General features: G+C 62.0%; 4 protein-coding genes across 7 annotated transcripts; 1 reads left to right on the plus strand and 3 right to left on the minus strand.

Annotated features, from left to right (window-relative positions):
* Window positions 1-470: 470 nt before the first annotated feature.
* Window positions 471-6,236, minus strand: SFXN3 (sideroflexin 3). Of its 2 annotated transcripts, none has more exons than XM_068197911.1 (11): window positions 6,108-6,236; window positions 4,582-4,748; window positions 4,190-4,360; window positions 3,930-4,028; window positions 3,593-3,668; window positions 3,078-3,163; window positions 2,619-2,746; window positions 2,444-2,493; window positions 2,243-2,292; window positions 1,735-1,782; window positions 471-1,474 (listed from the first exon to the last, which is right to left on the minus strand). In XM_068197911.1, exons 1-11 carry the CDS (start codon window positions 6,228-6,230, stop codon window positions 1,378-1,380), a joined length of 1,095 nt encoding a protein of 364 aa, XP_068054012.1. In that variant the 5' UTR covers window positions 6,231-6,236; the 3' UTR covers window positions 471-1,377. The 2 variants fall into 2 exon arrangements, with proteins under 2 accessions (XP_068054012.1, XP_068054013.1); XM_068197912.1 differs by lacking the exon at window positions 6,108-6,236 and adding an exon at window positions 5,284-5,429.
* A 239-nt stretch (window positions 6,237-6,475) lies between these two features.
* On the plus strand, window positions 6,476-14,339 carry PDZD7 (PDZ domain containing 7). Of its 3 annotated transcripts, XM_068197907.1 has the most exons (17): window positions 6,476-6,616; window positions 7,259-7,667; window positions 7,850-7,990; window positions 8,384-8,558; window positions 8,895-9,071; window positions 9,293-9,440; window positions 9,665-9,725; window positions 10,178-10,603; window positions 10,965-11,168; window positions 11,354-11,395; window positions 11,583-11,740; window positions 11,929-12,020; window positions 12,171-12,262; window positions 12,358-12,429; window positions 12,813-13,304; window positions 13,588-13,688; window positions 13,829-14,339. In XM_068197907.1, the coding sequence occupies exons 2-17, from the start codon at window positions 7,475-7,477 to the stop codon at window positions 13,976-13,978; spliced, it is 2,724 nt and encodes a 907-aa protein (XP_068054008.1). In that variant the 5' UTR covers window positions 6,476-6,616; window positions 7,259-7,474; the 3' UTR covers window positions 13,979-14,339. The 3 variants fall into 3 exon arrangements, with proteins under 3 accessions (XP_068054008.1, XP_068054009.1, XP_068054010.1); XM_068197908.1 differs by lacking the exon at window positions 11,354-11,395; XM_068197909.1 differs by lacking the exons at window positions 6,476-6,616; window positions 7,259-7,667 and having other exon boundaries at window positions 7,851-7,990; window positions 8,389-8,558.
* LZTS2 (leucine zipper tumor suppressor 2) lies at window positions 14,205-20,680 on the minus strand. The gene is made up of 6 exons (XM_068197910.1): window positions 20,636-20,680; window positions 19,025-19,093; window positions 17,576-18,016; window positions 16,708-17,223; window positions 15,904-16,173; window positions 14,205-15,817 (listed from the first exon to the last, which is right to left on the minus strand). Exons 3-6 carry the CDS (start codon window positions 17,975-17,977, stop codon window positions 15,140-15,142), a joined length of 1,866 nt encoding a protein of 621 aa, XP_068054011.1. The 5' UTR covers window positions 17,978-18,016; window positions 19,025-19,093; window positions 20,636-20,680; the 3' UTR covers window positions 14,205-15,139.
* Window positions 20,681-21,712: 1,032 nt separating this feature from the next.
* On the minus strand, window positions 21,713-26,763 carry TWNK (twinkle mtDNA helicase). The gene is made up of 5 exons (XM_068197917.1): window positions 25,451-26,763; window positions 24,707-24,947; window positions 23,932-24,039; window positions 23,452-23,593; window positions 21,713-22,851 (listed from the first exon to the last, which is right to left on the minus strand). Exons 1-5 carry the CDS (start codon window positions 26,709-26,711, stop codon window positions 22,597-22,599), a joined length of 2,007 nt encoding a protein of 668 aa, XP_068054018.1. The 5' UTR covers window positions 26,712-26,763; the 3' UTR covers window positions 21,713-22,596.
* Between the last annotated feature and the right edge of the window lie 78 nt (window positions 26,764-26,841).

Genomic DNA, 26,841 nt, shown 5'->3' on the forward strand with positions numbered 1-26,841 from the left:
TCCTGTAACAGCAGCGATGTGCTCTCCAATGTGCTCTCTGATAGTTGTACAGAGAAGTGGGATAAAAATATTCCTGCAGGGAAGGCACAGGAGCAGGGCTGGGATTGTCCTGTGAGCAGGCTGCAAGAGGGGGTGTGAGTGTGGGCAGAGCCAGGGTGACGCTCTGGTCTCTCCAAACCAGCAGCATCCAATGCAGCAGCTTAGCAAAGCTCTCTGTGCAGCAGCAAGGTTCAAGGCCGACTGTACTAAAAAAAGCCCTACTGACAGCTGGATAAGCTTAAACACATGCCAGGCCAGCCAGAGCTGCTGCAAAGGCAGTGGGCTGGAAAGCAGGGAGCAGAACCTAGCCCCAGGGGGTGCAGAGGCATCCCAAAAGCCAGCCTGCCCCTCTCTCCTGCTCCCATCCTCACCCCAAGAGCAGTCCCTTTCCACCATATACAAATTAGCAAGCAGCACACTTCTCTTTGCTGTTGGTTTTGTATAAACAATCTGCCTTTATTGTTTGGTATATATAGGTACATTATATGTGTATCAAAAATATCTAGAGGAAACCACAGTGCACTTAAAGCTATTTGAGAAGGTCCACCTGAAAGCAAGCACTCCAGGAGGGGGTACAGTAAGCCCTCAGGGGAAGCCCAGCCCTGAACGCAGATTGGCAATAAAATGAGAATAAAAACCAAGACTATACTGGGATTAAAATGTGACATTTGCTCTGGGGATGGAAGCAGCAGAAAGCCAGATTAAATCCCCAGAGCAGCCCGGAGGAGACCAGAAGGTGAGCTGGGAGCAGAGCACAGGCCTGGGCTGGGAGAGCCCCCAGCTCTGAGTTCAAGCCACTACATGCAATTGATCACTCACCCCCAGCTATTTTGGGTATGGGGAGTTTTCCTCTCCAAAAGCTGCTCTGCCATCCCCAGGAACCAGCTGTTGAACCGCTGGGCACTGTAGGGTGCCTGCAGAGGTACTCTACCTTCAATTGCTGATTCTCTGCTGCCTCCTAAAGCTGGGGAGCACCATTTTCTTCCTCATCTCACTTTCATTTTTCCCTCCACCACAGCTCACAAGGTCCCTGGTGTTGCTGCCTGCAATTCCCTGTGCACTGCACAGAGCTACAGGTACACGCAGAGAGGAGTAGTGCACCAGGGTACCAGCCAGGAGGTCCCCAGAGCAGGGCTGAGCCGGGCACAGGGACAGGGTTTGGTGTGGTGCTGCGTGGCTGCAGGCACCCTGGGAAGCAGGGCTGAGCACCTGGGACCTATGGACACACAACGGCCAAGGGAAAGCGGCGGCAGCCCCAAGGGATCCAAAGGGCGAAGCTCAGCAATGCGCTGGCCCAGCAGCTCCGTGGGGCACATCTCAGCCACCCCAGGACCCTGCTCAGAGCCCTTTGTTGAAGTAGACTGTCTCCAGCCATGGATCTTTCTTCCGTATCTGGTCTTGGACTTCAGGCTCCAGGCTGCTCACAGGCATTGAGCTGTAGAGGAAACATGGGTACAGAGAATCGAGGGGTATATCCACCAGTGGCCTCAGGTTGGAAACTATCTGCTGCACCCCATGGGGATGCTGTCCCCATGGCCCAGCAGAGACCCTTGGGTCTGCTGCCTGTGCACAGAGATGTGTGTGCACAGGTTTAAGACCCTGACTGCTCGAAGAAGCAAAATAATCTCTTGGGAGTCAGAGAGCACCCCCATCCCACATAGCAGCCACACGTGCAGGCAAAGTCCCTGTCTGTACCTTTTCTGAGGGAAGAGTGCGCAGCACAACGGGGTGGCGAACACCAAACTGCAAAGGAAAGACATGGAAAGGTGAAGCTGGGCTGCATAAATCACCCACACCCACCATGGCCTGATCCCAGAGCAGCAATGAGGCAGCCGGGTGTTCAGCCAGGAAAGGGCTACAGAGATGCCCTCTCCAAGCTCCAGACTCTGCATTTGGCTACTTAGGAGGGGCAAAGTCTGTCCCACGATGATGTGGGGGAACAGCAATGCTGAGTAGGAGCCCATGGCAGGCTTGAGAGACACCAAGATGAAGCAAAATAACTCCTGGCCCCAGAACCTCATATCCCATCCCATCTGCCTGGGGTGCATGCAACTAGCCTGGGCAAGCCCTGGCATCCCCCCCGGAAACTCTGGGGCAGTTCTCTCCCCCCACTGCCAAGCAGAGTTCCCAGCAGCACTGTCCCATACACTTGGGCTTGGTATCTGCCCAGGGCAGCAATGCCCATCGGTGGAGGAGGACTTACCAGAGTCCCACCAGGCTGACCTGCAGGGGAGCACTCAGGTACGGGTACCTCTGTCAAGGACAGGGAGAGGATGCGTTAGTGCGGTACAGGGCAGGAAGGTGTCTATTCCCCAACAGGGTGCCAGCCCTGAGGGGTGCCAACAATGTGCCAAGCTTGGTGGGTGTCCCTACGCCCACCTGCCCATCCCAGGTTCACTGGTACCTTCAGGAAAGCTCTCTTCTCCAGCATGTTCATGATCACCGGTGGAATGGCTGAGGCAAGGAGGAAGGAGATGAGCTCCCAGTGCTCAAAATACCCTGCCAGCAGTGGGACCTCATCCCACGCTACCAGGGATCAGCTACAATCTCCCAACACAGGTGGAGGAAGGGACACTCACCCATGGCTGGTGCTGCCATGCCAATGCGGGACACCACCACCTGGAAAATGGCCTTCTGGGCTGCTGCTGTGGATTCGCCCAGGCGGTTCCCATTCTCATCCGTGACAGGGATCCCCAGCTTGAGCTCTCTGCAGGGACAGAGGGGGTCGGGGACCACGGGGCACAATGGTGAGGGAATCAGGACACAGGACAGGGACATGTCTCCAAGAGAGGCTGCCATCTTCTGTACCCCACCAACTGGCTACACAATAAATCAGAGGGAGTCTCAGCTGGACCCACATTCACATTTGGCAGCAGTCCTCAACAGGGCTGTACAGGGACCAATAACTCCCTGGGTTGCAACCAGGTGTTTGTACCTTCAAGCCAACCCCCCACGCTACGGATCAGCAAGGAAGTCCCTGCATTCCCGACCAGTGCCTAGGAACCCTGAGGCAAGCCTGCCCCACCTCAGGGGCTCACCTCTGCCTCATCAGCGGGATGTTGATGCAGTTGGCAGCTGCCACGGCTGCAAAAGGCACGTACCGGCCGATGATGGCTGGCAAGTGCTGGGGGGAAAAGCAGAACATCACATAGAGGGTCTGGGAGCAGAGCTGGCTGTCCCCAGGTCTGCCTCCATCTTCCTGCAAGACCTTGGGGTGTCCCAGCCCCACTGGGGGAAAAGTGTTCCCTCCTCCCCTGCAACTCTCAGCTGATAAAAGCCGCATAGACCAAAGGGTCTGGGGGGACCCAGGTCCCCTGCCAGGCCTAGACAGAGGCTGAGGGGTGAAAGAAGCCTGGAGATACATCCAGAGCAAAGCTGGAGGGACAGGCCATCTCCACAGCCATCACTGGGGAGAGCAGTTGCCTTGTTGAAACCTCAACAAACCCCTTTTCTTCATTTTCTCCTCCACTCCAGATGAATCAGCTCAGAGCTCAGGGAGATCCCATGGAGAGGGTCCACATCCCCCAGTGGCGATGGCCAAGGATCAGCTTACCTTGGTGAGGGATTTGAGTCCCAGTGCTGTGACAACTGCCCCCGTGGTTGCACTCACATAGGCTGTCCCCAGCTGGCTGAAAGAGCAGGAAGTGACACCAATAAGCCAGGCTGTCCCCATCCCAGATGCCCTTCCAAAGGAAGGAACAGCAGTCCCTTCAAGAGCATCAGGACATCTGAGTTCCTCTCTCAGCTCTACCACTAACCCTGACAGCCCCAATGGCATCCATCTCTGCCTTCACCAGGTCTCCACTGTCCCATCTCACAGTTCCCTGCTATTCAAGGCACACCCCTGGTGTTTTGGGGTGCCTCAATGACCTGGTCAGAGAGATGCTTACCTGGGGGTGATGGGTGCATCTCCGCTGCGGTTGGTGTAGTTGACAATAGCATTAAAGGACTGGTTGACCCACTGCCAGAACAGCACGGCTGGTGTGGTCCTGCCAGAGAGAGGAGGGTGCTGGAGACACTGGGGGATGTCACCCATGCTCCTACAGCACGAGTACGAGTGGGGTACGGGACACGTGTCCCCTCCTCACCCCAGAGCCAGGAGGATCCTCCAGGCATCCTCTTGGTCCTGAGGTGAGGAGAGGACAGGTACCTGTAGAAGGTCAACATGCAACCAGTGATGGTCATGTTCATGGGGACCTGAGCGGACATGCGTCCCACAAGGATCATCTTCTCGCCCGTGTCAGGGTGGAAAGCCGAGTCATAGATGTACTTTGCCCGCCAAAGCTGGTCCTCTGTCAGCCCAGGGTGCACAATGCCTGCCCTGCCAGGTAAGGGTAACACCTGTTGAAAGACTCTCTGCCAGCACACATGGCCAAACTGGTCCCCTACACCGTTTGTGGCAGCTGGGAGATGCCTTAGGGACCAGCCAGGCAGTTTTGGGGGCTTTGGCCAGGGGTGCCGGCATCACTTCTATTCCCACTCCTGGGAATGGCTCCTGCCTGGGAGCAGTGCTGAGGGTACATCCACCCTCCCAGTGGGTACCTGTAGTCCTCCACCACCCGTCGGGCTTCCTCCAGTGTAGCCCCTGAGAGCAGCAGGTTTCGGGGGTCGGTCACCATGAAGAAGTGCTTGGCCCGGCCCTGAAAGGTGCTCTGGTCCCAGCGGGGCTCCCGGATGTTGATGGTGGCAGGCAAGGACGGTGGCATCTTCTGGCAGGGCAGGGGATGAAAGGGTTATATGGGATGTGGTGCCTGTGTGTCCCCCCCACATCCCTGCTGCAGCAGTTTTGGTGCTCCCCCAGCCTGGGGGGACAAGGGGTGAACAGCAGCTCCTTTGTAAAGGAGCTCGGCAGCGACTCCTGAGCCCAGCACGAGGCAGTTTGTGGACGGTGCGACATGTAATGGGACTGCACCTTGCAATGTGCCCCGACCTTGCTCACACCAGCCACCAGAAGTCAGGGACCCCCCACCCTCGCAGAGGACCCCGGTCACAGAGGAGGAGACAGGGACCCACCACTTAGGGGCCACAGCTGCTGCCAGCACCGGGAGAGCGGACTGAGGAAGGGCACTGGAAGGAAGAATGTCCCTCCCGGCAAGGCGCCGACACACCCGGCACGGCTCTATTTCCACATCCGCCTTGCCCCGCAAGAAGCGAGGCTCTGCTCCCTTCCTTCCCGCGCCGAGCATCCCTCCCGCCACGCGTGACCCCCCCTGCATAGGGACTCGGGGCACCCCCCGCACTCACGGCTCCCGCGACAGCGCCCGCCGTGCCCGCGCCGCCGTCGCCGCCGCCGCCGCCGCCGCCCCACTCCCGCCCCTGCGCGCGCTGACGTGCGGCCTCGTCACGGGTGGGCGGCCCCGGGCCGGGCCGGGGCGGGGCGGCGCGCGGGGGGCGGCGGGGACCACGCGTGACCGGGGCCGGCGGCGGGGGGAGCGGTACGTGCCGAGCCACACGCGGCGCCCGTGGCCCTCCCGCGCGTGTGTGGGCGTGCCCGTGGGCGTGCACGCGCCGGCCCGTGAACGCGCGCGTGTGCTCGCGCCTCGGCTCTTCCGCTCGCTCGGGTGCTCGTGTGCGCGTGTGTTTGCACGTGGGTGTTCACGTGCGCGTTTCCGCGCGTCCCCGTGTCAGCCGCGCGCGTGTCCCCGGGGTCTCGATGCCCGCGCCACGCGCGCACGCGTGTCCGTAGCGCCGCGCTCGCACGCGCCGCGTTGGCGTCCACGCGTGTCGCGGTTGTTGCGCCGGAGCGCGCGGGGACCGCGCCTCCGCGGGAGTGGGCGCCGGCTCGTGCGTAGGGCGGTGCGTGCCGGAACACGCGTGTCTGAGCGGGGCCACGTCCTGGCGTGTGCGGCGCTCCGTGGGTGTCTGTGAGTGCGCGCAAGGGCACGGACACGCATGCCGTGGACGTGCGGGTGCATGGGGTGTGTGTGCATGTGGGTGCGTGTCCCCACCCCGGCCGTGCCCCCCCAGCCCCTCACCCCGGCGTTGTCGGGGCGCCCCGCCCGCGCCGGCCCCCGCCCCCGCCGCCCGCCCGCGGCCCCCCCGCAGTCCCCGCGGCCGCCGCGCATCACCTGAAACCGCCGCGGTGTCGGGTTCGCGCTGGCGGCGCCGGGCCCCGCCGGGGGGCCACGGCCGGCCCGGGCTGGAGGCGATGCCCCCCGGGAAGGAGGACACGGGGGGATACCGGCTCGCATCACCGGAGTGAGCGAAGCGGGGGGATGCGACACCCCTCCTCCCGTGACCGTGCCTCGGTTTCCCCTGTGTGCCCCCGGGATGTTCTGCGCTAAGGGACGAGGTCAGGGGGGACACCACATCCCTTGCCACACGCAGCCTCGCCGGGGGTCGCGCCCCCGGGCCCCCTCGCGGGGGACACCCACGGGACTGCCCCCGCCCCGCCAGCTGCAAGGCCAGCCCCGGCCGCTCTCGATTGACAGCTCCCGCGCCCGATGGCCTCTCCGGTCCCACAGGGAAAGCCAATCCCCGCGGCCGGGGGGGCAGGAGGCGGTGCTGCCCCCCGGCCTCGCCTTCCCCCCCGCGCTGCTACCAGGTGTCTCTTTCGCAGGTGGCACCATGGGGACAGGTGAGGAGGGCACGGGGCGGGGGGAAGGGAGGGACGGCGGTAGGGGGTCCCCTGCGCCCCTTCGGGGAGGGGGCACCCGCGTCTGATGCTGGCGGGGGGTAATGGGTGGGCGCTGTGGGGGGCTGGCAGCAGCAGGGATACCGGCGTGTCCCCGGAGCCGGGGCCATCACTTATTTATCGAGGTCAGGCTGGGGCGAGCGGGGAATGAAGTGGGGGGGGGCACTGTGGTGGCGTTTCACCCACGCCTGGAAAATCCCCGCGGGAACTGCCTTGGGGACTGGTGCACCCGTCTCCAGCCGCATGGCGTTGGGAATTCAGAGGGGCTCTAGGGAGGATGGGAAATGGCCAGAGAGATCAGGTCCTGCTCTGTAGCGTAAAGCTGATGTCCCCATGTCCCCTCTTTGGAGCCTTTCCGGATTTGTGCTGTCAAGTAAAGCCCCTTTGCATCCCTTGTTCCAGATTTACACTGGGAGGGAGGGAGAGCTCCCTTTCACCCCAGCATCCTTACCCCAGGGCACGCCAGCCTGTGCCCACACCCCATGGTAGTACCCAGGAGCTATGTGACAATTTGATCCTTGGGACAGTATAGGAAGGGAAGGGATCAGGCCGGAGGGGGGGTCACAAAGCTCCTTGTCCCTCCAGGCTGTGCTGCTGCACCTGGGATCTGTCTTGTCAGCGGCGAGTACCCAGGCCAGCTGCCCCCAGCATTGCACTGCTAAAAAAGAGCAGTGCCCAAGCCCCGGGCATGTGCTTCTGGACTATGCCATGTCCCCCGCTGGCTGACGGGCAGCCCTGGCCCTGTGAGGACGCAGCCAGCCCTGAGCCAGACGCCAGGACGCCAGTGTGCCCAGCACCACCATGGCCCAGGACTGGGACGCAGTGCTGTCGGGTATGACGACAGGCAGCCGGTCACGGAGCTCCAGCAGTGAAGCCAGCCTGGCTCCCCGCTACCTCCTCAGCAAGCAGAGCCGCCTGCTCAATGGGACCACCCGGAGCAGCCGTGCCGCCTCCCCCATGGGCCGCGTCATCCTCATCAATGCCCCCATCGAAGGTGTGTGGGGTGTCCCAGCCCCCTGCCCACCCCCATGGCCAGGAGGCCCCAGTGGCTGAATTCCCTGGGTCTAGGGGCAGAGAGGGCTGTCCTGGGCCTGGGGATGTTCCCAGCGAGAGAGACACCCCTTGCTATGGCACACACACAGCGTGTATGATTCATCTGCTCCCCTGTTCCCACAGCCAGCAGCAATGAGAGTGATGTCATCAATGCCATCACAGTGGAGAAGAGCGTGGATGGCAAACTGGGTTTCAGCGTCCGTGGTGGCTCCGAGCATGGGTTGGGCATCTTTGTCAGCAAAGTTGAAGAGGGGAGCACTGCTGGTAAGAGGGTCAGGGTGAGGGACACCAGGCACATGCCAGCAAGACCCTCTCAAGGAGCTCCCAGTGACATGGGATCACAGCAACAATGACACCCTTCATGGTGGAAGGCCACCATTTGCTCCCTGCTGCCTTTGGCCCTGAGATTTGCAGGCTGCCCAAGGTGAAGGGCAGGACACAGGAGTAGACAGCCCTATGCCAATGACTCTGAGCTCCATTCCCAAGCTGCAGCTTGTCACACTGCAAGGTGACAAGCCACTCAGTGCAGTTGTCAGGCACCCTTGCCTCTGTTCCCAAGGGGTTCAGATCAGGTTGAGGAGACATTGAGGGAGGGGATGGCAAACAAGGGCATCAGTACCAGGTCAGGTGCCCAGATGAGCTATGTATCCCCTGTAGAGCAGGCCGGGCTGTGTGTTGGGGACAAGATAACAGAGGTGAACAGCGTGAGTCTGGAGAACATCACGATGAGCAGCGCTGTCAAGGTCCTCACTGGTAACAACCGCCTCCGCATGGTGGTCCGACGGATGGGCCGTGTGCCAGGAATCAAGTTCTCCAAGGAGAAGACAGCGTGGTGAGCAGGGCATCTCCCATGCCAACACCCTAAAACCTAACCCCCATGGAGGGCATGCTGGGGGAGGTTGGTGAGGGATTCTGGGCAACAGGGAGGATCCCTGGGGGACCCCCAGGGTGGAATGGCATCAGAAGTCTCTGGCAAAGGTGGGGAGAGACTAGGGTGGGATACAGGATGGGATAGGAAGGTCTGAAGCAGGTAGGGTGGGTGCAAGCCCCATCCTAAACATCCCCCATCCCCCATCCCTCTCCTCCACTGGGTGCCACCAATGGTCCCATCCTGCTGGAGGACAAGAGCCAAATCCCTGAGACTACTTACACTGTACTCATGCCCCAGGGTGGATGTGGTGAACAGGCGCCTGGTAGTAGAGAAAAGCGGCTCGACACCATCGGAGAGTGGCTCCGAGGATGGGCTGCGGCGCATCGTCCACCTCTACACCACCTCTGATGACTACTGCCTGGGCTTCAACATCCGTGGTGGCAGAGAGTTCGGCCTCGGCATCTACGTCTCCAAGTACGGCTCCCCTGGGGCATGAAGGGGTTGTGACACCCCAGTCTCTGCTGTGCCCATGCTGGGGCTCAGCCCCTCCTCTCTGGCTGAGCACCCCCACTCTCAGAAGACTGTGGGCATTACCACCATGGGTGCTGAGCCACGGGGCCAGCCAAGTGGAGGCATGGGGCTGGAGCAGGACTCCAGCAAGGGCTTGGCCACATCCTGCCCCCCTACTTCCCTAGGGTGGACCCCGGAGGGTTGGCGGAGCAAAACGGCATTCGGGTGGGAGACCAAGTCCTTGCAGCCAATGGAGTCAAGTTTGAAGACATAAGCCATAGCAAGGCAGTGGAGGTGCTCAAGGGGCAGACCCACATCATGCTCACGATCAAGGTACCCACACTCTGCCCCATGGACCCTCGAGTGAGGCAGGGGTTGGCATGTCCCTTCACTGGCACTGCCCCTGCTCGGCTCAGTGTTGGGGGCTGGTGCAGCTGCTGGCTGGTTGGATTTCAGGCAGGTGGGAGGGGGGATGCATTATTCATGGCTGGCACCAGATCGAGTTCGCCGGGCAGCCAGCACTCACTGACCCCCTTGTCCTCTCCCCCTGTGCCTAGGAGACAGGCCGGTTCCCTGCCTACAAGGAGTTGGTGGCCGAGTACTGCTGGCTCAGTCGCTGTAAGGGCAGTGCCGTGCGGGTACTGGCAGGGGTGCTGGGGTGGGGCACGGTGGGGCTGGGACTCCCATGTGTGTGATGTCTAACCACTGTAGGGAGGGAGAAGGTCTGCATACCATTGGGTCCTAAGGCCTTGGAGGGAGCAGGGAGCTCCCCGTGCCACTGTTAGCATACCCACAGACCTGATGGACTTGCAAGGTCCCAGCTGTCCCCCATCCCTGGAGGAGGCATGAAGAGCCCCCTGCCATGGCCAGCAGTCTTGTGGTCCCTGTGATACCACAGCATCCTACATGTCCACTTTCTTGGAGAGGACGTGATGATCTCTATGCAATGGCCAGTAGTCCACAGGTCCCCATGGCCCTGTGGGTTCCCCACATCTGTTGTCTTTGGGAGGGACATGGACCTCTAGGTGGCCCACAGTGTGTCACAGTGTGTCCCTGCTGTGCCTTTGCAGTGACCAACGGGCAGCTGCAACAGCTGGCTCAGACGTCGGAAACCAGCTCCTCCATCTCCTCCTACTCCTCAGGACCAGCACCAGGGGCGGTGAATGGGCTAGGGGCAGCTGCCTCAGTGCCCCCAGCCCGCACCGTGGATGTGGCCATCTCCACGGAGGACGGGCCACGGCGGGGCTGGGTGCGGGAACGTGCTGAGCGGGCCATGCAGACCGAGCCAGCCACTGAGGGGCTGCCAGAAACGCGGCGCACAGTGCGGCCCCCCGAGCTGCTGCGGGACACGGCCATCCGGGGCCAGGGCACCCGCGAGACCCCCAGCACCCACCCACGGCGCACCTTCACCCACTCACCCAAGACGGCGCTTCTGCTGGCGCTGAGCCGGCCACGGCAGCCCATTACACGCTCCCAGAGTGACCTCACTGTTGCCGGTAGGCTCTGGGGCCTGTCCCCCACTCAAGCATCCTATAGTCCCTGACACACAGGGATACCTGATCCCCACTCCTGGCCTTCCTATAGTGAACATCTAGGTCCCTACCCTGGCACCCTATAGCCCATATCTGGCCACCTGTCCTGGATATCCTACAGCCCTGACTCTGTCCCTGGGCCTTGCCAGGCACCCCAAAGCCCAGCCCCATGGCCTCTGGTGATCCACTGCACCCCACAGAAGCTCTTCCAGTCAGTGTCTCCCAATAGCCCCTCCAATCCCCCAAAGTTCCTTGCCCCCAGACAAGATTTGGGGTGGCATCCCCTCACCTCTCCACTCCAACAGCCCCTTTTCTCTGTCCACAGAGGAGAAGCGGAAGAAGGAAAAGCCAGAGGGACAAGGGACACGTGGGGCTACCCCAGGATTGCACCGCTCCAAGACCCTTGTCAACCTCTTTTTCAAGGGGGGCCGTGCCACCAGCCAGAGCTGGGCCCCCCCCAGCCAGGAGACCCCTGGCTCTGATCGCTGGGCACGCTCCAAATCCCCAGGGCGCTCTGACGGGGACAGAGGTATCAGGCTGGGTGACAGGGCAGAGAGGGACTCGACCTGGGACTGTTCCCCCTTCTATGGGCCTGTTGTGGCATCCCTGGCATGAAGGGAGCAGAGGGAGGAGTTCCCCAAGCATGCAGTTTGACAGTGGGTGGCGATGCTGCTGTCTGCCCTGGGCACTCACTGCTCTCCATCTCCCTTGCAGTAGGTGCTGTGCAGAAGTTTGTCATCCGGAGCCTGAGGCGGGGTAACGGGGGTGCCCGTGTGCCTGGGGGGAGGGGGGCAGGCTCTGCATGCGCCTGGCCCTGCGCTGCTTGTGTCTGTCCCGCTCTGCTGTGGAGTGAGCTGCTGGGGTAGGGGGGATGGGGAACTCTCTGGGCAGGCTGGGGCAGTCCTTGCCCCTCTGGCTACCCCTCCTTGTTGTGCCTCTTTAGAGAAAAGCCGGCGTGCCAGCATCCTGGGCCCCATGGGCATCGCCACCCTGCAGCCCAACGGCAGCGACCCTGAGGCCCGGCTCCCGCACATCCAGGACACTGCCGCACGTCTCCTCAGCCCCGATGAGGTGACGGCCGTGCTCCGCCACTGCTCCCGGGTACGCACCAAAGGCAGGATGCAGGCAGGGCACAGGCAGGGTAGCGCTGCCACCCTGGGCTCATCCCTGGAAAGCTCCTGCATCCTAGGGGCATGGTGAGCACTCTGTGCCCATGCTTAACTCTGGGAGGTAAACCAAGAAATGGGTGAGCGGGCATCAGTCCACTGATCCCCGTCCTGTGCCCGCAGTACCTGCACGAGGGCAGCGTGGAGGATTTGGTGCGGCCACTGCTGGCCATCCTGGACCGGCCCGAGAAGGTCCTGCTGCTACGGGACGTGAGGCGAGTGCTGCTAGGAAGTATCTGGGAACCCCAATATTGCCCATCCTGATGTGAATGAAGTGGAGTCTCACACATGCTCCTCAGCCCTGATCACGCTTCACCCCAGACAAATGGGGTCTACAACCTGTCCCCACCTTTTTGCCTTGGCAGGAGCGTGGTGGCCCCCACAGACCTGGGCAGGTTTGATAGCATGGTGATGCCACTGGAGCTGGAAGCCTTTGATGCCCTAAAGAGCCGCTCAGGTAGATCCCAGCCCCCCAGAGACCTTGACTGGGGGCAGGTAGTGGTCAAGTGGGGTGCAGCTCAGGAGGTGACTGGGGATTCTCCCTGACTGCAGTGCGCTCACCTGCCCTCCGCCCGGCCCACCATGATGTCCCCCCCAAGAGACACCTCATCACACCAGTGCCTGGTAAGTGCCACCTGTAGGGTCTGCCTGGACACCGAGCTGTACAGTGAGGACAGGGTGGAGGGAGTTCGGGGGAGGAGAAAGGGAGATGGGATACCTGAGTGCAGGGGCTCCCAGGGAAGAAGGCATCTGGCATCCCTGGGTGTTGGGAAGACTGGGAGCAGCACAATCTGTGGATCTTGGGTGCTGGGGTTCTTGGGGAGGCCTGCATGGAGTGATTGCAGACAACTGGGGTGTCTAGGGGTCTCTAGATGAGGAAGATCTGGAAGCCCTAGGTGGCAAAGGACCCAGGGCTGTGGGGTACTCATGGGAGGCCTGCATGGCAGGGGTCCCAGGGAGCAGGGCTGTGGGTCCCTGGGGAGATCCCTGAGCCCCTCTCATTGCAGACTATCGGGGCGGATTCCTGCTGAAGCCAGCAGGGACCCCAGAGCCGGAGGAAGCGGGGGAGCAGCAGGCGAGCCCAGCCCGTCCAAGAGCCTCCCCCAGCCCCCGCCGGCCTCACCCCCGCACCTACACCCCACTCCCTGACGTGCCAGTGGATGCCTATGCCTCTGCCAGCCGGCCCCTGCCCCCCCTTGGCCCTCAGCCTCCGAACTGGCTGCTGGCTGAGCCGCCCCCTGGCAAGGGCCATGGGCACTCTCGCAGCCCTCGGGCCACCTGGCGCAAGGAACCCCCCAGGACAGCACCCAACAGAGAAGCCGAAGTGCTGGGGAAGCCCCAGCGGGCACGGCCTCCTCTTGCCCCTCTCTTTGTGGGGCCAGGGCGTGAGGCAAGGGCTGGGGCAGCCAATGGCCCTGAAGATGCTGGCAGGGAGGAAGAGGAGGAGGAAGAGTATCATCTGCTCACCGTCACCCTCTCCAAGCTGAAGCACTCACTGGGTGGGTGGCACACGGGTGGGTGGCACATGGGTGGGATTCCAAGGGTGGGGTGAGGACCCTTCTGGCACCAGCATCAGTGGGATGGGTGGCACCCCCTTGGCAAGGGGCAAACCCCACAACATTCCTCCAAAATGAGAATGGGGAGGAAGAGCTGTCCCTGTCCCAGACCCTCATCTCTGTAGGACCTACCAAAATAGCTCGCCAGGGAAAGGTGGTGCCATGCTTGTGAGTGGCTGGGGGTCCCAGCCTACCCAGGTGTGAGGGTCTCATGGCTCACTTGCAGGGATCAGCATCTCTGGTGGTATTGAGTCAAGGGCACAGCCAGTGGTGAAGATTGAGAAGATCTTCCCTGGTGGAGCTGCCTTCCTCAGTGGCATCCTCAAGGTACGGGGGTCCCAGCACACGCCAGGGGGTGGGCACATATCCAGACACTCCCATCCCCTGCTGCCACTGGGTTGCTGGCAGTCCCCTGGCAGTCCAAAAGCAGCTGCACTTCATCCTGCGGCCTTCCCTTCTGGACCCAGGCTGGGCAGGAGCTGGTGTCGGTGGATGGGGAGAGCCTGCAGAATGTCACGCACCAGAGGGCTGTGGACATCATCCGCCAGGCCTACCGCAACAAAGCCAAGGAGCCCATGGAGCTGGTGGTGCGGGTGCCTGGACCACCACCGGAGTGATGCTGCAGCCCCTATTCGAGGAGCCATGCTGTGTTCCAGAGGAGCCAGATGGCTCATTCCTGCACTGAGCTGTGGCTGGTCTCAGTGCAGCCAGAGGGTGAGAGCCAGACATGCCCCAAGGGCATGGAGCAGCTGCCCGCTGCAGGACCCAAGGGAGGGCAGCACTGGCAACACAGAGGAAGGACAGGTGGTCTCTGACCCTACTCTGGACATGCAGACAGAGTCCTGAAAAAAACACAGCCAGGGGCTTGTTTTTAATTGCCGTTTCCGGGTGGTACATTGATGAGCCAGGCTCTGGGAACGAGACATGACTGAAATAAAGTACAAAAATCCCCCCCTGGAGCCAGGGGTGACCAAGCCACAGCTGGGCACATCCAGACTTTTCCTTTGGTTTGACCCCCCCACCGGGTGCCCAGTGGGGCCCCTCACCTCTGCCCATCCCCTGGAGTGTCCCCAGGGTTTCCCCAGCTGGCACATGGAGCACCACGCCCCTCTCCCCTGGCAGGCTGGGCATCACAGAGGCATGGGCTTTTCTGGGGGGGAGACAGAGGGATACTGGGGGGCAAGAGCATGGGAAAGGCACTGAAGGCAAGCTGCCCTGTGGCAGGGGTGAGGGGGTATGGACTGGTGAGGTGTGAGCTGGGAGAGTGTGATATGTTTTGGTAGATCCTATAAAAATAGAGTTATTTAAAATGGCACAGAAATGAATTCCCTGACAAACACACAAAAGGGCATGAGGGAGGCTGGCATGGGCAGAGACAGAACACACGCCAAGTGACTGGGTGACAGTGCCAGCAGGGATGAGAGGGAGGAGACAAGTCAGCCCTCCCCCTGCCCAAGGTGACCCTGGCTGAAGCCAGTGCTGCTAATCCCCAGGAGCTAAGAGGATCAGCAGAAACCAGTTCCGGGCGGCCCCAAGGCCAGGACTCAGCACCCACCTGACCCCACATCTCACAGGCACCTCTCACTGGGCACCGATACATCCTCGTCCCAAGACCTCAACGCTGGGAAGGGGGCAGTGCCTGTGCTCTCCCCTGCCCCTTCACAGTGGCTGCAGTTTGCAGAGCTGGGGGAGAGCAGGGCCCCCCCCACAGCTCCCAAAATCACAGGGGCTGGAGGCCCCTTCAGCCCTCCAAACATGGGGCAAGGGCAGGCAGCATCTCAGATCTCGGTGGCTGTTATCTCCTCAAAGGGCGGGTCAGGTGGGTCACAGGGCTCGGGCAGGGGGTCCTCGCCCTGAAGCCGGAGATTCTGGAGCCGCTGCTCGAGCCGCCGGTTGCGCCGGTACATCTGGATGTAGCTGTATTGCAGCTGCTTCTGGTAGCGGATGACCCGCTCCTTCTCGCCCTGCCACGTGCCACGTTCCTGCTCGAAGGCATCTCGCTGCTCCTGCCCACGCTGCCGCTCCAGGGCCACCTCCGCCCGCAGCCTCTCCAGCTGCCGCCGCAGCCCCACGCTGCCCCGGGGCTCCTCGCTGCCTGGGGGGCATCCTTCACCAGGTGGGGGGCACCCTTCACCAGTGCCTGGTGGGCATCGCCAGCGGGCAGCTTCCCGCAGCCCCACCATCTCCTGCTCGAGCCGGCCGGCTTTGGCGCGGAAGAGGTCGGCCTCGCTCTTACGGCGCTGCAGTTCATTGGCACAGACCTCCAGCTCCAGCGCCTTGAGGCGGGCGGCCTCCTGCAGCCCCTGCGCCCGCCGCTCGCCCGCCTGCAGCTGCGCCCGTGCCTCCCGCAGCTGAGCGCGCAGCCCCAGCAGCTCGGCACCCCGCTGCGCCAACTCTGCCTGTGCTTCTTTCAGCTGCTGCTTCAGCAGAGAGATCTCCCCTGACTTCTGGCACACCTATGGGGATGATGGGGTTCAGGCGGTGGTCAGGACCCCCCAGCCAACAGCCTGCGCCCCCTGCTTGGTGCTGCTGGGTGACTCACCTCCCACTTGGTCTCCTCCAGCCGGGGTGCCAGCTCAGTGCGCTCCCGCTGGAAGGAGGCACAGCGACGCTCCAGCAGTTCATGCTCCTGCAGCAGCTGGGTTAAGTCCTCCTGCAGCTGCTTCTTCTCCTGCTGCAACTGCAGCACTTGGAGCTGCAGGACCTGCTGCCCCCGATGTGCTGCATGGGCCGCCTGCCGCGCCTGGGCCGCACAGCGCTGCCGCAGCCCCTCCAGCTCCTGCTCACACCGACGCTGCTTCTCCTCAAACACCTGGGCCAGGGGATGCACAGGTGCTGGGAGGACAGCAAGGCACCCTCCCACTTCACCTGCCATCTCCAAGATCAGCATCACAGGGAGGGGGCAGCACATCTCCCCAAAACACTTCCTGGAGGAAGGGTCCAGGAAGTGTGAAATGTGGTGGTACACATCTCCTTGTGCTCCCCTATCCTTCTGCATTATGGACCCCCACATTAGCACCCCCATAGCCTATAGGGCTCCTCCAGCTCCATCACAAGCAGGAAGAAGCCACAGGTCCCAGGTTTATTCAAAAAGGGCATCCCAAGATAAGGCACTCCAGTCTGTACCACTGGTCCCACGGGCCATACAAGGCTCCCCCATGGACTACATAGAACTACCCAACTGGTGGGAAAAACCCACATACCCAAACCCACAGGAAAATGCAACCCTCTGCAAGGGTCTGTAATGGGTACTCAAAGTGGGTCGCTACTCCCAGCCAGGGGTTATGTCGACACCTGTCTCCAGGGAGGGGGACAGGTACAAGACACGAGGACACCAGGGACATACCTGGCAGATGGCCACCTCATTCTCATCCAGGCTGTCACGGAGGAGCCGCAGCTCAGCCTCCCTCTCTCGCAGCTTGTCCTCCAGCTCCCGCACCAGCATGGCTTCCTCACAAGGCAGCGGAGAGCGCCCGCAGGAGCCACTCTCTGAGGAGGGCCGGCCCCGGCCACTCAGCGAGCCCGTGCTCTTGCTGGAGGATGAGCGCCCGCTGTCCGAGTTGGAGGGGCGGCAGCCCCCCGGAGGGTCAAGGGGGCCATGGGGGGTGGTCGGCAGGGCACCCATCTCTGGGTGCTGGCTGCAGCCCGTGCTGTAAGTGGGCAGGCTGGAGAGGGAGTTGCGCCCCGAGTCCGAGAGGGTGCTGGCACGGCAGCTCAGAGAGCCAGGCTTCTCAGCACCCAGCAAGTGGGTGAGGCTCACCTGGCTCTCTGAGAGCCCTAGACGTGTGCCTGGCTGGGCATTCCGAAGCTTGGATACCACTGGCTTGAAGGCCATGGGGCGAATCAGGGTCTTCTCTACATTCTGACAGGAAAAAAGAGAAGAGTGAGGGGATGGGGAGGACCCATTAGCCCCAAAAAGGGCTGCCTAGGAACGTTACAGTGGGTGGCCCCACCTCTTCACACACCAAAGGAGACAGAGGCCAGTCACCACCCACTTCATCACCTTTCCATGGGTGTCCAGGTGAGCTCCCCAGACACTCTTGGCATGAAAGAGGGGACATTAAGATCATAGGGATTGCCACTTCCCCAGGGACACCAGAAATGTGGCCATATGACCCCATTTCACACATCTGAGCCAACAGTCCCAGTGTGGCACAGGGTGGAAAGTCAAGACTGTAGCACACACCCACCCACCCTGCTGCTGCCCCCCTCACCTCTTCCAGCTTGCCAGAGACAGGTACAAGCTTGGGGGGCGGCCCCTGAAGGTGATCACTTGGTGCTTGGTCATCACAGAAATCATCTGAGTCGCTACAGGGGCTGGCAGGAGAGGAGGCATCAAGCCAGTCGCCACAGAAGCCCCCATTGGTATAGGAGTGGGTGACACCGGGCACAGACACACGGGGCTCCTCAGGAGTGGCTCGGAGTAGCCCCTCCTGCTTGCAGAAGGAGGCAGTGGAGGGGTCCCCATCAGTTGCGCAGTCGTGGCGAGGCCGGACGGGCAGGAGGCTGCCCACACTGCCCATGGCAGCAGGGGGTGAGCGGGCGGTGGCACGGAGCTGTGTGGCCCCCTCAGCAATGGCCTCAAGGGGCACTGGCAGTGTCTGCACAATGGCCATGGCGGGGGGGCCCCCGGTGGGCAGGGGCACGTGGGCAGCCTGCAGGCAAGGGAGACAGGGCATCAGAGCCATGGGCACTGACAACAGTGCCCCACCACCCACCCAGGTGGGCATGGGGGCATCCCCAGGCCCCCACCAAAACACCATCCCCAATCTTAAAAGTGAAGGCTGGTCCAAGGGCAGGAGATGCCAAATGAACCAGAATAAAACCAGGATTAGCTGGGGGAAGTGGTACTAGCAACCCCCAAGTTGGCCTCAGCACCCCAGTGGAGCAGCCTGGGGCTGCCAGAGGCTGTGGGGTGCTGGTGGCACAGTAGGGCAGTGGCGATGCAGTCCTGCCTCATGCCGTGCCCTGGCGTGACCCTGCCACGGGAAGTGTGCCAGGACTGGAGGCGAATCCCGAGAGGCCTGCAGAGAGCTGGCTTACAGGCAGCCTGCCCGCCTGTCTGCCCCACGGACATCATGGAGGGCAGGGGATAGCCCCACACACCAGGGTCAGCCACCTCTTCTGCCCCACAGCCCCCACCTCTCAGCAGTGACCCCACAGAGCCTGCTTTCCACTTCCAACCATCCACAGTGGGGCACAGGGTTCCCTGGAGAGGGCCACCAAGGGGGAAGCTGCCAGGTGGGCACCAGGCTCTTTCCCAACACACGGAGGCTTGTTCCCTCCAGCTGGGGGGGCTCTGCCGGTCTCTGCTGTGACTCCCCCCCTCCCACGCCATATGCCCGCGTGACGGGAGCCGGCCGACGGGCCGGATCCATCCCCTGCTGCCTCATCGCATCTTGCACATGGCTGCGGCTGGCACAGGGCGTGGGGCGGGGGGGGGGCGCTGCCCGCACGGTCTCGCCCGCCGAGCTGTCACCTGAAATCAATCCGGCTGCCAGCGCCCGGGGAGGGGCGAGCAGGGCAGAGATGCCGGCGAGCCAACCCCCCCGCCACCGTCACCCCCACCGGCACGTGCCGTCCCCAGGCACCGTGACCTCACACCGTGCTCGTGATAGCCTTGGGTGGGCAGGTGGGTGACCCCCCTCAACAGCTCCGCTCACCTCGCCAGCCGCTGCCCATCCGTCCGGTCCTCTCGGGCCCCCGCACGGTGAACACGGCTCCGCCGGCCCCTGAAGCGGGGAGGAGGAAGAGGAGGGGGTCAGGGGGCTGGACGGCAGCAGGGTCCCTCGTGCTCCCCGCTGCCCCCCCTCCCCCCCAAGTCCCCTAGCCGGCAGAGCCAAGGCAGGTGGTGCCAGCGTGGCACGGAGGGTGGCAGGGGAGCCCGGCGGCGGGTGCGCTGCTCCTGGCACCCAGGGTGGGCTGCGATCAACCCGGGGAAGTGTGGTGAGGACAAGAGCCCGCCATTGGGGACCTGCTGCTGCCAGAGGAACAGGAATCAGGGATCAGGAATACCAAAGGGACATCTAATGGCCCCACAGCCCAGCCAGCCAAGGCACAGTACCCCACCCCAGCGAAACTCCCCCAAAATGTGCAGGTCAAGGGGATGGACAGTCCTGGGAACAGTGGGTTCCTGCACAGCCTGGAGGGTACACGGCCACTTCTGGGGCCCCGCCAGGCAGGCGGTGGGAACAGACTTTATCTCCTCCCTCCCCCCAGCCCCCCGGCCTGCCGAGAGGGTCCCACCGCCGCCCGCGGAGGGAGGGAGTGCCCAGCCCGACCTCCAGCCACCCAGTAAAACCAGTCACCAACTGGGGTGGCGTCACCTCCAGCCACTCCGGCCGGAGCACAGCGCTGCCGGATCCCACCGTTCCGACCCCTAAATGGCAAGGGAACACTCGGTCCCTGCTCGGCCAGACCCCCATCCTGAGCTGCTGTGGGGATTCTGGGCCCCCGGGGACCCCCGTGCCTCGACGGCATCTCAGGGCCACCCCCGAGCAGGGGGAATGAGGGAGGGCCCCACATAGCCAGCACATGTGGGACGGACACCATCCATGCCCGGCCGTGTCCCTCTCCAGGCCCCCGGCATCCTGAGGTTCCCTCAATGATGCTGCTGCCCCCTTGCCTGCCCAGCGCCCCCCTCCCGCCCTCCCACCTACCTTCCACTGCCCCACTGAGCCCCAGAGCGCCAAGTCTGACCCACGGTGCTTCCACCCATCCCAACCCCACAGCACCCTGAAATGCCCCATGGTGTCCGTGGGCCCCACTGCACTACAGCTCCCCCACGCTGCCCTAAACCATCCCCAAAGTTCCCCGTGACACCCCTAAAATGCTTCACGGCGCTCTTGGGCCTCTGCTGCACCACACCGCCCCTAAAGTGCTCCTAAACCACCCCCAAAGTGCTCCAAAACACCCCCAAAATGTCCCACGGCGCGCCTAGGCCTGCACTGACCAATAGCTCGCTCCTGAAGCACCCCAAAAGTGCCCCGCGACCCCCTCAACTATCCCATTGAGCCCCTGGGCCTCTGCATTCGCAGGACCGTCCCGAAGTGCCCCGAAACATCCCCAAAGTACCGCACGGAGCTCCAGGGCCGCCGCTGCCCCCCCCAGCCCCCGGACCCCCCCAGATCGGCCCCGGGGAGCCCGGGCCCACAACACCCCAAGCACCGGCAGCTCCCCCCGAAGCACGCTGCCACCCAACTCCCCGCAGCGCCCCTGCGCCCCGCCGGCCCCGCGGGACCCCCGGGCGCCCCCGGCCCGGCCCCCGCACTCACCGCGGCCCCGCCGCCGCCTCCCGCTCCGCGCCGCGCCCCGGCCCCGCCCCGCCCGGGCCCCGCCCCCGCCGTGGCTCCGCCCCCGCGAGGCCACGCCCCCGCGGGCAGGGGCCGGGGCACGGGGGGTGCGTGGGGCACCCGGGGGGGCACCGCGCCCGGGACCGTCCCAGTCACGTCTGTTCCGCGGGATTCCCGGCGCTCACCCCCTTCTCTCCCACAGCCAAGCCGCCCGTCTCAGGGTTCTGCACCCCCAAAATATCCCCGGGTCTCCGGGGTGAAAAACGCTCTAGATTATGCCCCTTCTGCAATTATCTGGTGAGCCCAGCACTCTGCTAAGAGGCCTGAGGGCCTTTACCCCGCTTGACATCACACTGTCCCTCCCCATGACTTGTTACAACTAGCCCTCTAGCCTTTCTTGGAGACCGAAACTGGGGGCAAAAGGAGAATAAAATAAGCCCTCAAGAAACCACTTGCCCCCCAGGGTCTGGGATCAGCCAGCATGCTCCCACAGGCTCAGCTTCTTCACTCCCTCTGGGGCCAATGGAGGGATAGGTAGGAGATGGGGCCCTGAGCTATCCCACTGCCTTACTTCCACTCCAGTCCCCCATGACAGCACCTCACCTGAACTATACTGGCTCAAATGGAAGCCAGGGAGAAGGAGGGGACCCTTGGGCTGAGAGGGGAATCCCATAGCCCCCACCCACACCGCCATGTGAACCCTGACCCAGCTCCACTCCCCCCTGCCTTACCTCTGCTTCCCCAGGACCCTCCTCTGCCACCACCCCTGTCCTGCCTGTGGGTGCTCACACCTGCACTGACAGCACCCAAGGGTGCTCTCCAGGTGAGCTGGTGCACCCCGGAAACCTAGGGCTGGGTGTGTACCACCCACCTGCTCTGGGCCCTCATTATGGCTCAGGTTAAAACTATTCCCAGCATGGAGGTTGGTAATAATCCCATGTGCCAGGACTGGGGCAGGATGCTCAGCACAGCAGGGACATTGTCAGGGGACCACCTTCTCCGCCCTGCCCAGGGTACCCTCCCCAGACCCAGGATACTCCAGTCACAGAGACAAAAAAGCACTCATATTTATGCTTTATTAAAACTAGAAAGAGGAAAAAAAATCAAAGGGATTAGACCAAGATCCAGCCATGGACACTCCCTACCATGGCAAGGACTAGTCAGGTCACAGTATTTGCTGCCTGCAGCCCTGAGGACAGGGGGGATGGCAGCGCCCCCAAACCCAGCAGAGCAAGGCAGGACTGTTTCTCACGTGGTTTTATTGCTGGTGATGCCCTCCCAGAGAAAGGGACTTGGGAGACCCTGAGCAAAGGGGGCCAGGTCAGGCACCAGCCCAGCAGGTAGAACTGCCAAGTTCCGTGTAACACCTGCTCCCACCCTGGAGCATGACCCACAATCTCCCCCACTTTCCTTCACCATCTTTCCCTTGCTGGCTCCATGCCACGCAGGATTGAGCCCACAGACCCCATTTGTGACAGGGAGGTTTCTACTATGTGTCCCTCTGCATAGCTGCCCCCCACAATCCCTCCCACTTAGTGACAGCTCAGGATTTCAGCTCCGTTTTAGACACAATTTAACAACCTGCCCCAAGTCCAGAGATACTCAAGTCCCGGACCTGCAGATCATCCCCACCGTCATCCAGCTTACTCTGTCTCCACTGCCCCCATGCTCCCAGCACTCAGCACTAACACGAAGCAGCGAGTGTTTGTCAAACCACCTTCCCCAGCCACTCTTGGCTAGGATGAGACCACTCCTCCTCTCACGGTGGTTCCCCATTTCAGAGAAACTGTGCTGGTGGTCAAGAGGTTTGTTCATGCAGGAGAAAGGGCCACAGAGCCCCATGGCAGATGCTCCCAGGGAAGAGGAGCTGGCATGTTCCAGCCTCGGGCTGCCAGAATTCGTATCTGTTCCTCTAGACGAACTGAGGAAGAGACCTGCTGGGCTCATGGCTTCTTGGAAGCTCCTGAGACTCCCTCCACGATTTTGTTGGCTAAAATTTCCTTCTCCTCCTTCATCTTCTTCAGCCTCACCTGTCTTTTGGAAGATGAGAAGGAGAGCGAGGCCTTGCTGAATTCCAGTGGGAAGATACCCACATCCCCATCAAAGCGATTCTTGGACACCTGCAGGTAGCGCTTCCCTGGCCCGGACACCAGCTTACGGTCTTGCAGGATGAGGACATTGTCGGCCTCCTGGCTGGCCTGGGGAGAGGAAAACATCTCCAGGACAGTGCCAGCAATGCTGCCAGAGTGACAAGCCTCAGAGATGTTCACGAATACTTGCCCAGATCCTTTAAACCCTTTTACAGGGCACCCCAGGCCACAGCAAGTCCAGCATTTCCCCAACACCAACCCCTTGTGTTCCCCTGGAACATCCAGGGACCCACCAAGCACATTCTGGCCACAGCCCACCCTAGGGAAATGGGACCCACCCTGGAGGGTTGTGCACAGAGAGCACCTCCTGCCCACTACTGCAGGGCTGGTCAGCATCACGGAAGAGACCGGAATACTCAGAGCCCATCCCCGCACCCTCCCTGCCTCCCTCTTTAATTATCTCCTACTACATTCCACCCACAGTCAGTATTAATTAACTGCACCTAAAGCCCCAACAGAGCTTTAGCTGACAATGGGTTTGCTCTCTGCCTGCATCAGGTCTCTGGGAGACATCCCACACCTTTTAAGTCCCCAGTGATGATCCAGCACGCTGATGGCAGCTGAGGATGACTGCCCAGCATATCCTAGCCCCTTCCTGGGAATACACAGCACACAAGGGACAGGAATGGCCACCCTGGCCCAGCTCACCTTGGCAGAGCCAAAGATGGAGGCTGTCTGCAGTTCCTTCTCATCATCCTCCTTGCGAGGATGGATGATCAAGGTGATGTGGCACGTGTTGTCCGTGGCAAACTTGCGGAAGGCACCAACGATGAAGTCCTGGGCAGCGAGCCTGCCACAGCAGCAAGAATGGGGTCAGGAGCTGGCACTGCTCAGTGGCAGGGGGCAGCGAGATGCTGATCCCCACAGCAGAAACCACCAGGGAACATGAGGCAAACAAGCCCACATGGGAAGAGGGATGTGGTATGGCAGGGATGGCTGGTAACCTGCTCACCCCTTCCCACCTCTTCCTCCCTAGGGCACTGGTTGCTTTTAATGAAACAAGGTGGCCAGAAAGGAGTAAAGGCAACACCCTGTGCAGATCCCCAGGTCCTGGTGTGACACCTGACAAGGAGAGCTCCAGCAGTGAGGGTGGCAGAGGAAGGAAGGGTCAGACTGGAGAAGGACTACCTGTCCACAGAGAGGTGCTCATGTCCCATCATGAACTGGAGATTGTCAACGACCACGTGGGTGATGTCATACATGTAGACCGCATGCTGCATGGTGTCAATCACTGTCCTGAGCAGGGGAGATCAGGATCAGCCCCAGCGATTAGTGGAGGTAGGGATGGAAATGCTGAGCCAGGCAAAGGGACACAGAGAAAGAGCTGGAAGGTACTAGGCTGATGGGACCTGGGGCACATCCCACCTCTACACCTTCCTCACTATATAGCAGGTACAGCCCCATCCCCCAAGCAAAGGTAGTTGGGATCAGAAGGACCTAGCACTGCCCACACAGTCCCTGCCGACTGCCCTGCAATGCCCCCAGCCCACGGGGCAATGCCCCCAGCCCACGATGCATGCAGGTACCGCAGTGCCTGATGAATAAAAGGGATTAGAAGTGCCTGTCCTCCCCCTTCAGCAAACAACAGCACTGCAGGTAAGCAGGGTGTGAGGGGACATGTCCTGCCATAGACACAGGCTCGCTTCAGAGCAGCACAGGGTCAAGTCCCCTCCTTCACCACCACCCCAGAGAGAGTCTGTGAGAGTCCCCGTGATAGGAGGAACACAGGTGGTTGGCCACACAGTCCTCACACACCAACCCTGAGACTTAAATAGTCCCAATGTGACTCCTGCCAGCCCCAAATCTGTGACTCACTGCGGGGGAAGAGCCCCAGCTCCCCAAGGCCCTGCAGCACATGCCGTGAGGGGTAAATGCCACTGGGAATGGAGGTGCAGGACCATACTTGATGTTCTGCTGGCCATGGAAGGTCATGAAGTAGAGCGGGAGCTCCTCGAAGCGATCAGCCCACTCATCGTACAGTTCTAGCTGGTCCTCCAGCCGCCGGCCAGCAAACTGCGTCAGCATGATTTTGGCCAGACGGACATTGTTGATCTCAAAGCTGCCCCACAGCGTGCACACGCCCTGCATGCACAGGTCCAGGGCATACTCACTGATAAACGTGGTCTTCCCACTGCCTGTTGGGCCTGGTACAAGGACAACAACAGGAGAATTAGCTGGGGGAGATGATCTGACCCATCCTGACCAATGTGGGGGTAGTTTAGCGGTGGAAGCACCAGGGAGCAGGGTAAGAGAAGCCCATCTGCAGCACTCACACCATGAACAAACTTCTCGTGCCACACCACACACCTGGGTGCTTGGGCATGGCCTCCCGCAGTTTATGGGTCCCCACAGGTCCCTGTGAAGGGCTGAGCATAGGGAGGGCTCAGGGTGGCAGGTGGGAACAGGGGTAAAGGAAAGCCCAGGACTTCCTACACTGTCCCAGGCAGGGAGCCCTTCACCACATCGGCATGCACGGTCTCACCGAACTGAGGAATGCACCCCAGCCTCTCATACAACCGCAAGACAGGCTCAGCAAAAGCCTTGAGCAGAAAGAGACCTGGAAGACTCGTGAAGCACCACCCCCAGGAGGATGAAGCCACCAAAGACCCCTCTGCTCGCCCTGTCCACCAGTCGCTGTGCCCGTTACCTGTGAAGATGGTGAGCTCTCCTCTGCGATGCCCTTTGAGGAGCTTGTTGAGCTCGGGGAAACGTGCCCACTTGATGCCAGACACCTGCTCAGTGTTGACCAGCTCCCCAAACACCTCCTCGCGCAGTTGCCGGAAGGAGATGATGGATTTGTGGCTGGCAAGCAGGGCAGAACGCAGGATTTTGGTGACGTTCAGGCCCTGGTTCAGAGCCTCCAAGGGCCGGGGCTGCAGGTTGCCAGGGCGCACCAGAGAGCAGCGCTTGAGGCTCAGCTTGCGAGCAAAGAGCTTGGCAGCTTCCCAGGAGCGCAAGTCCTCGCCGAGCCACAGAGTGATGCGTTTGAACTGCTCCAGGTAGGGAAGAAGGGTGGGAGGCAGGCAGCTGGCCCCCCGTGGCAGGGCCAGGCTGGCCACTCCTGCAGCTTGGTGCAGGGCCAGGGCATCCAGCTCCCACCCAGTTAAGACCAGCTCTGTATCTCGGCGGCCAATCAGGGGCAGCCCAAAAAGATTGCAATAGGAATCGAAGCGAGGTAAAGTCTCTTCCACGTAAGTTATCGTGCCTCCCTTTTTCTCGACCCTCAGGAGCTTCAGCCCCTTCAGGGTCGAATCTTGAGGGCTGAACCAGGGGAAGACGAGAGACCTGGCAGTCCTCAGATAACGCACACCGAAGCGTTTCAAGGTGGCATCTGTCACCTGGGAGATACCAAACAAAGCCTTGGTGTTCTTGGTCTCCTTCTCATCCAGCAGCTCCCAGAGCGGCAGAGCCCGTTCCCAGATGCAGCGGGCATCCTCGCGAGCCTGTCGCATTTCCTCCTCCGTCTCATCCGATCTGGCAGGGGGAATGGGGGTAAGGCCACGGTGCCGCATTTCCACGTTAGCCTGGAAGTCCTGCCAGGTGCCCTCGGCCAGGGTGGCTGTGCATAGGAAGCTGCCCGTGGTCTTGTCAATGAAAAGCGTGAACGGGGCATTGGCGGACAGCAACTGGTCCCCGCGGTCGCCAGTGAAAAGGCTGGGGGTGTGCAGGCAGCTGTACCCATCGTGGAAAGGGATGTCCTGTGCCCGCAGGTACTGGCGGATCTCGGTGATGGAGACGGAGGGCACGGGCCCGTCGGGGGAGGGCAGCACGTCCTTCTTGTAGCGCCGCTGGCCAAGGCGGCCCGGCGGCCCGGGGCTCAGCGAGGCTCCCTTGCTCCTGGCCCCCCCGCACAGCAGCGGCAGGAGGCGGCTGGCGGCTCTGCCGGGCCGCAGGGGCACCAGCGCCATCCTGGCCGCCCTGGCACCCGCCCGCGCCGCCGCCGCTCCGCATGGGCGGCTGCCCCGCGGCCGCGGCCCCGGCCCCGCAGAGCCGCTCACGCCGCAGCCCCCACGTGGGTCCGCACGGACACCGCCATTG

This window comes from Anomalospiza imberbis, chromosome 8, assembly GCF_031753505.1.
Source record: "Anomalospiza imberbis isolate Cuckoo-Finch-1a 21T00152 chromosome 8, ASM3175350v1, whole genome shotgun sequence".
NCBI classification, from domain to species: Eukaryota; Metazoa; Chordata; class Aves; order Passeriformes; family Viduidae; genus Anomalospiza; species Anomalospiza imberbis.

Bases quoted from the DNA above. Each gene is read 5' to 3' on its own strand.
- SFXN3 (XM_068197911.1), bottom strand. From the start codon at position 6,230: ATGCGAGCCGGTATCCCCCCGTGTCCTCCTTCCCGGGGGGCATCGCCT. The intron at 4,749-6,107 runs GTGATGCGCGGC...CTGCCCTGCCAG, and splicing joins CGACACCGCGGCGGTTTCAG to AAGATGCCACCGTCCTTGCC. The intron at 1,475-1,734 runs GTACAGACAGGG...TTTCCTCTACAG, and splicing joins GCACTCTTCCCTCAGAAAAG to CTCAATGCCTGTGAGCAGCC.
- PDZD7 (XM_068197907.1), top strand. From the start codon at position 7,475: ATGGCCCAGGACTGGGACGCAGTGCTGTCGGGTATGACGACAGGCAGC. The intron at 8,559-8,894 runs GTGAGCAGGGCA...CTCATGCCCCAG, and splicing joins TCCAAGGAGAAGACAGCGTG to GGTGGATGTGGTGAACAGGC. The intron at 13,305-13,587 runs GTGGGTGGCACA...GCTCACTTGCAG, and splicing joins CAAGCTGAAGCACTCACTGG to GGATCAGCATCTCTGGTGGT.
- LZTS2 (XM_068197910.1), bottom strand. From the start codon at position 17,977: ATGGCCATTGTGCAGACACTGCCAGTGCCCCTTGAGGCCATTGCTGAG. The intron at 17,224-17,575 runs GTGAGGGGGGCA...TTTTCCTGTCAG, and splicing joins TCTCTGGCAAGCTGGAAGAG to AATGTAGAGAAGACCCTGAT. The intron at 16,174-16,707 runs GTATGTCCCTGG...CCCCTGGCCCAG, and splicing joins ATGAGGTGGCCATCTGCCAG to GTGTTTGAGGAGAAGCAGCG.
- TWNK (XM_068197917.1), bottom strand. From the start codon at position 26,711: ATGGCGCTGGTGCCCCTGCGGCCCGGCAGAGCCGCCAGCCGCCTCCTG. The intron at 24,948-25,450 runs GTAACGGGCACA...TCCTTGTACCAG, and splicing joins AGAGCTCACCATCTTCACAG to GCCCAACAGGCAGTGGGAAG. The intron at 22,852-23,451 runs GTGAGCTGGGCC...TCCTCTCCCCAG, and splicing joins CCATCTTTGGCTCTGCCAAG to GCCAGCCAGGAGGCCGACAA.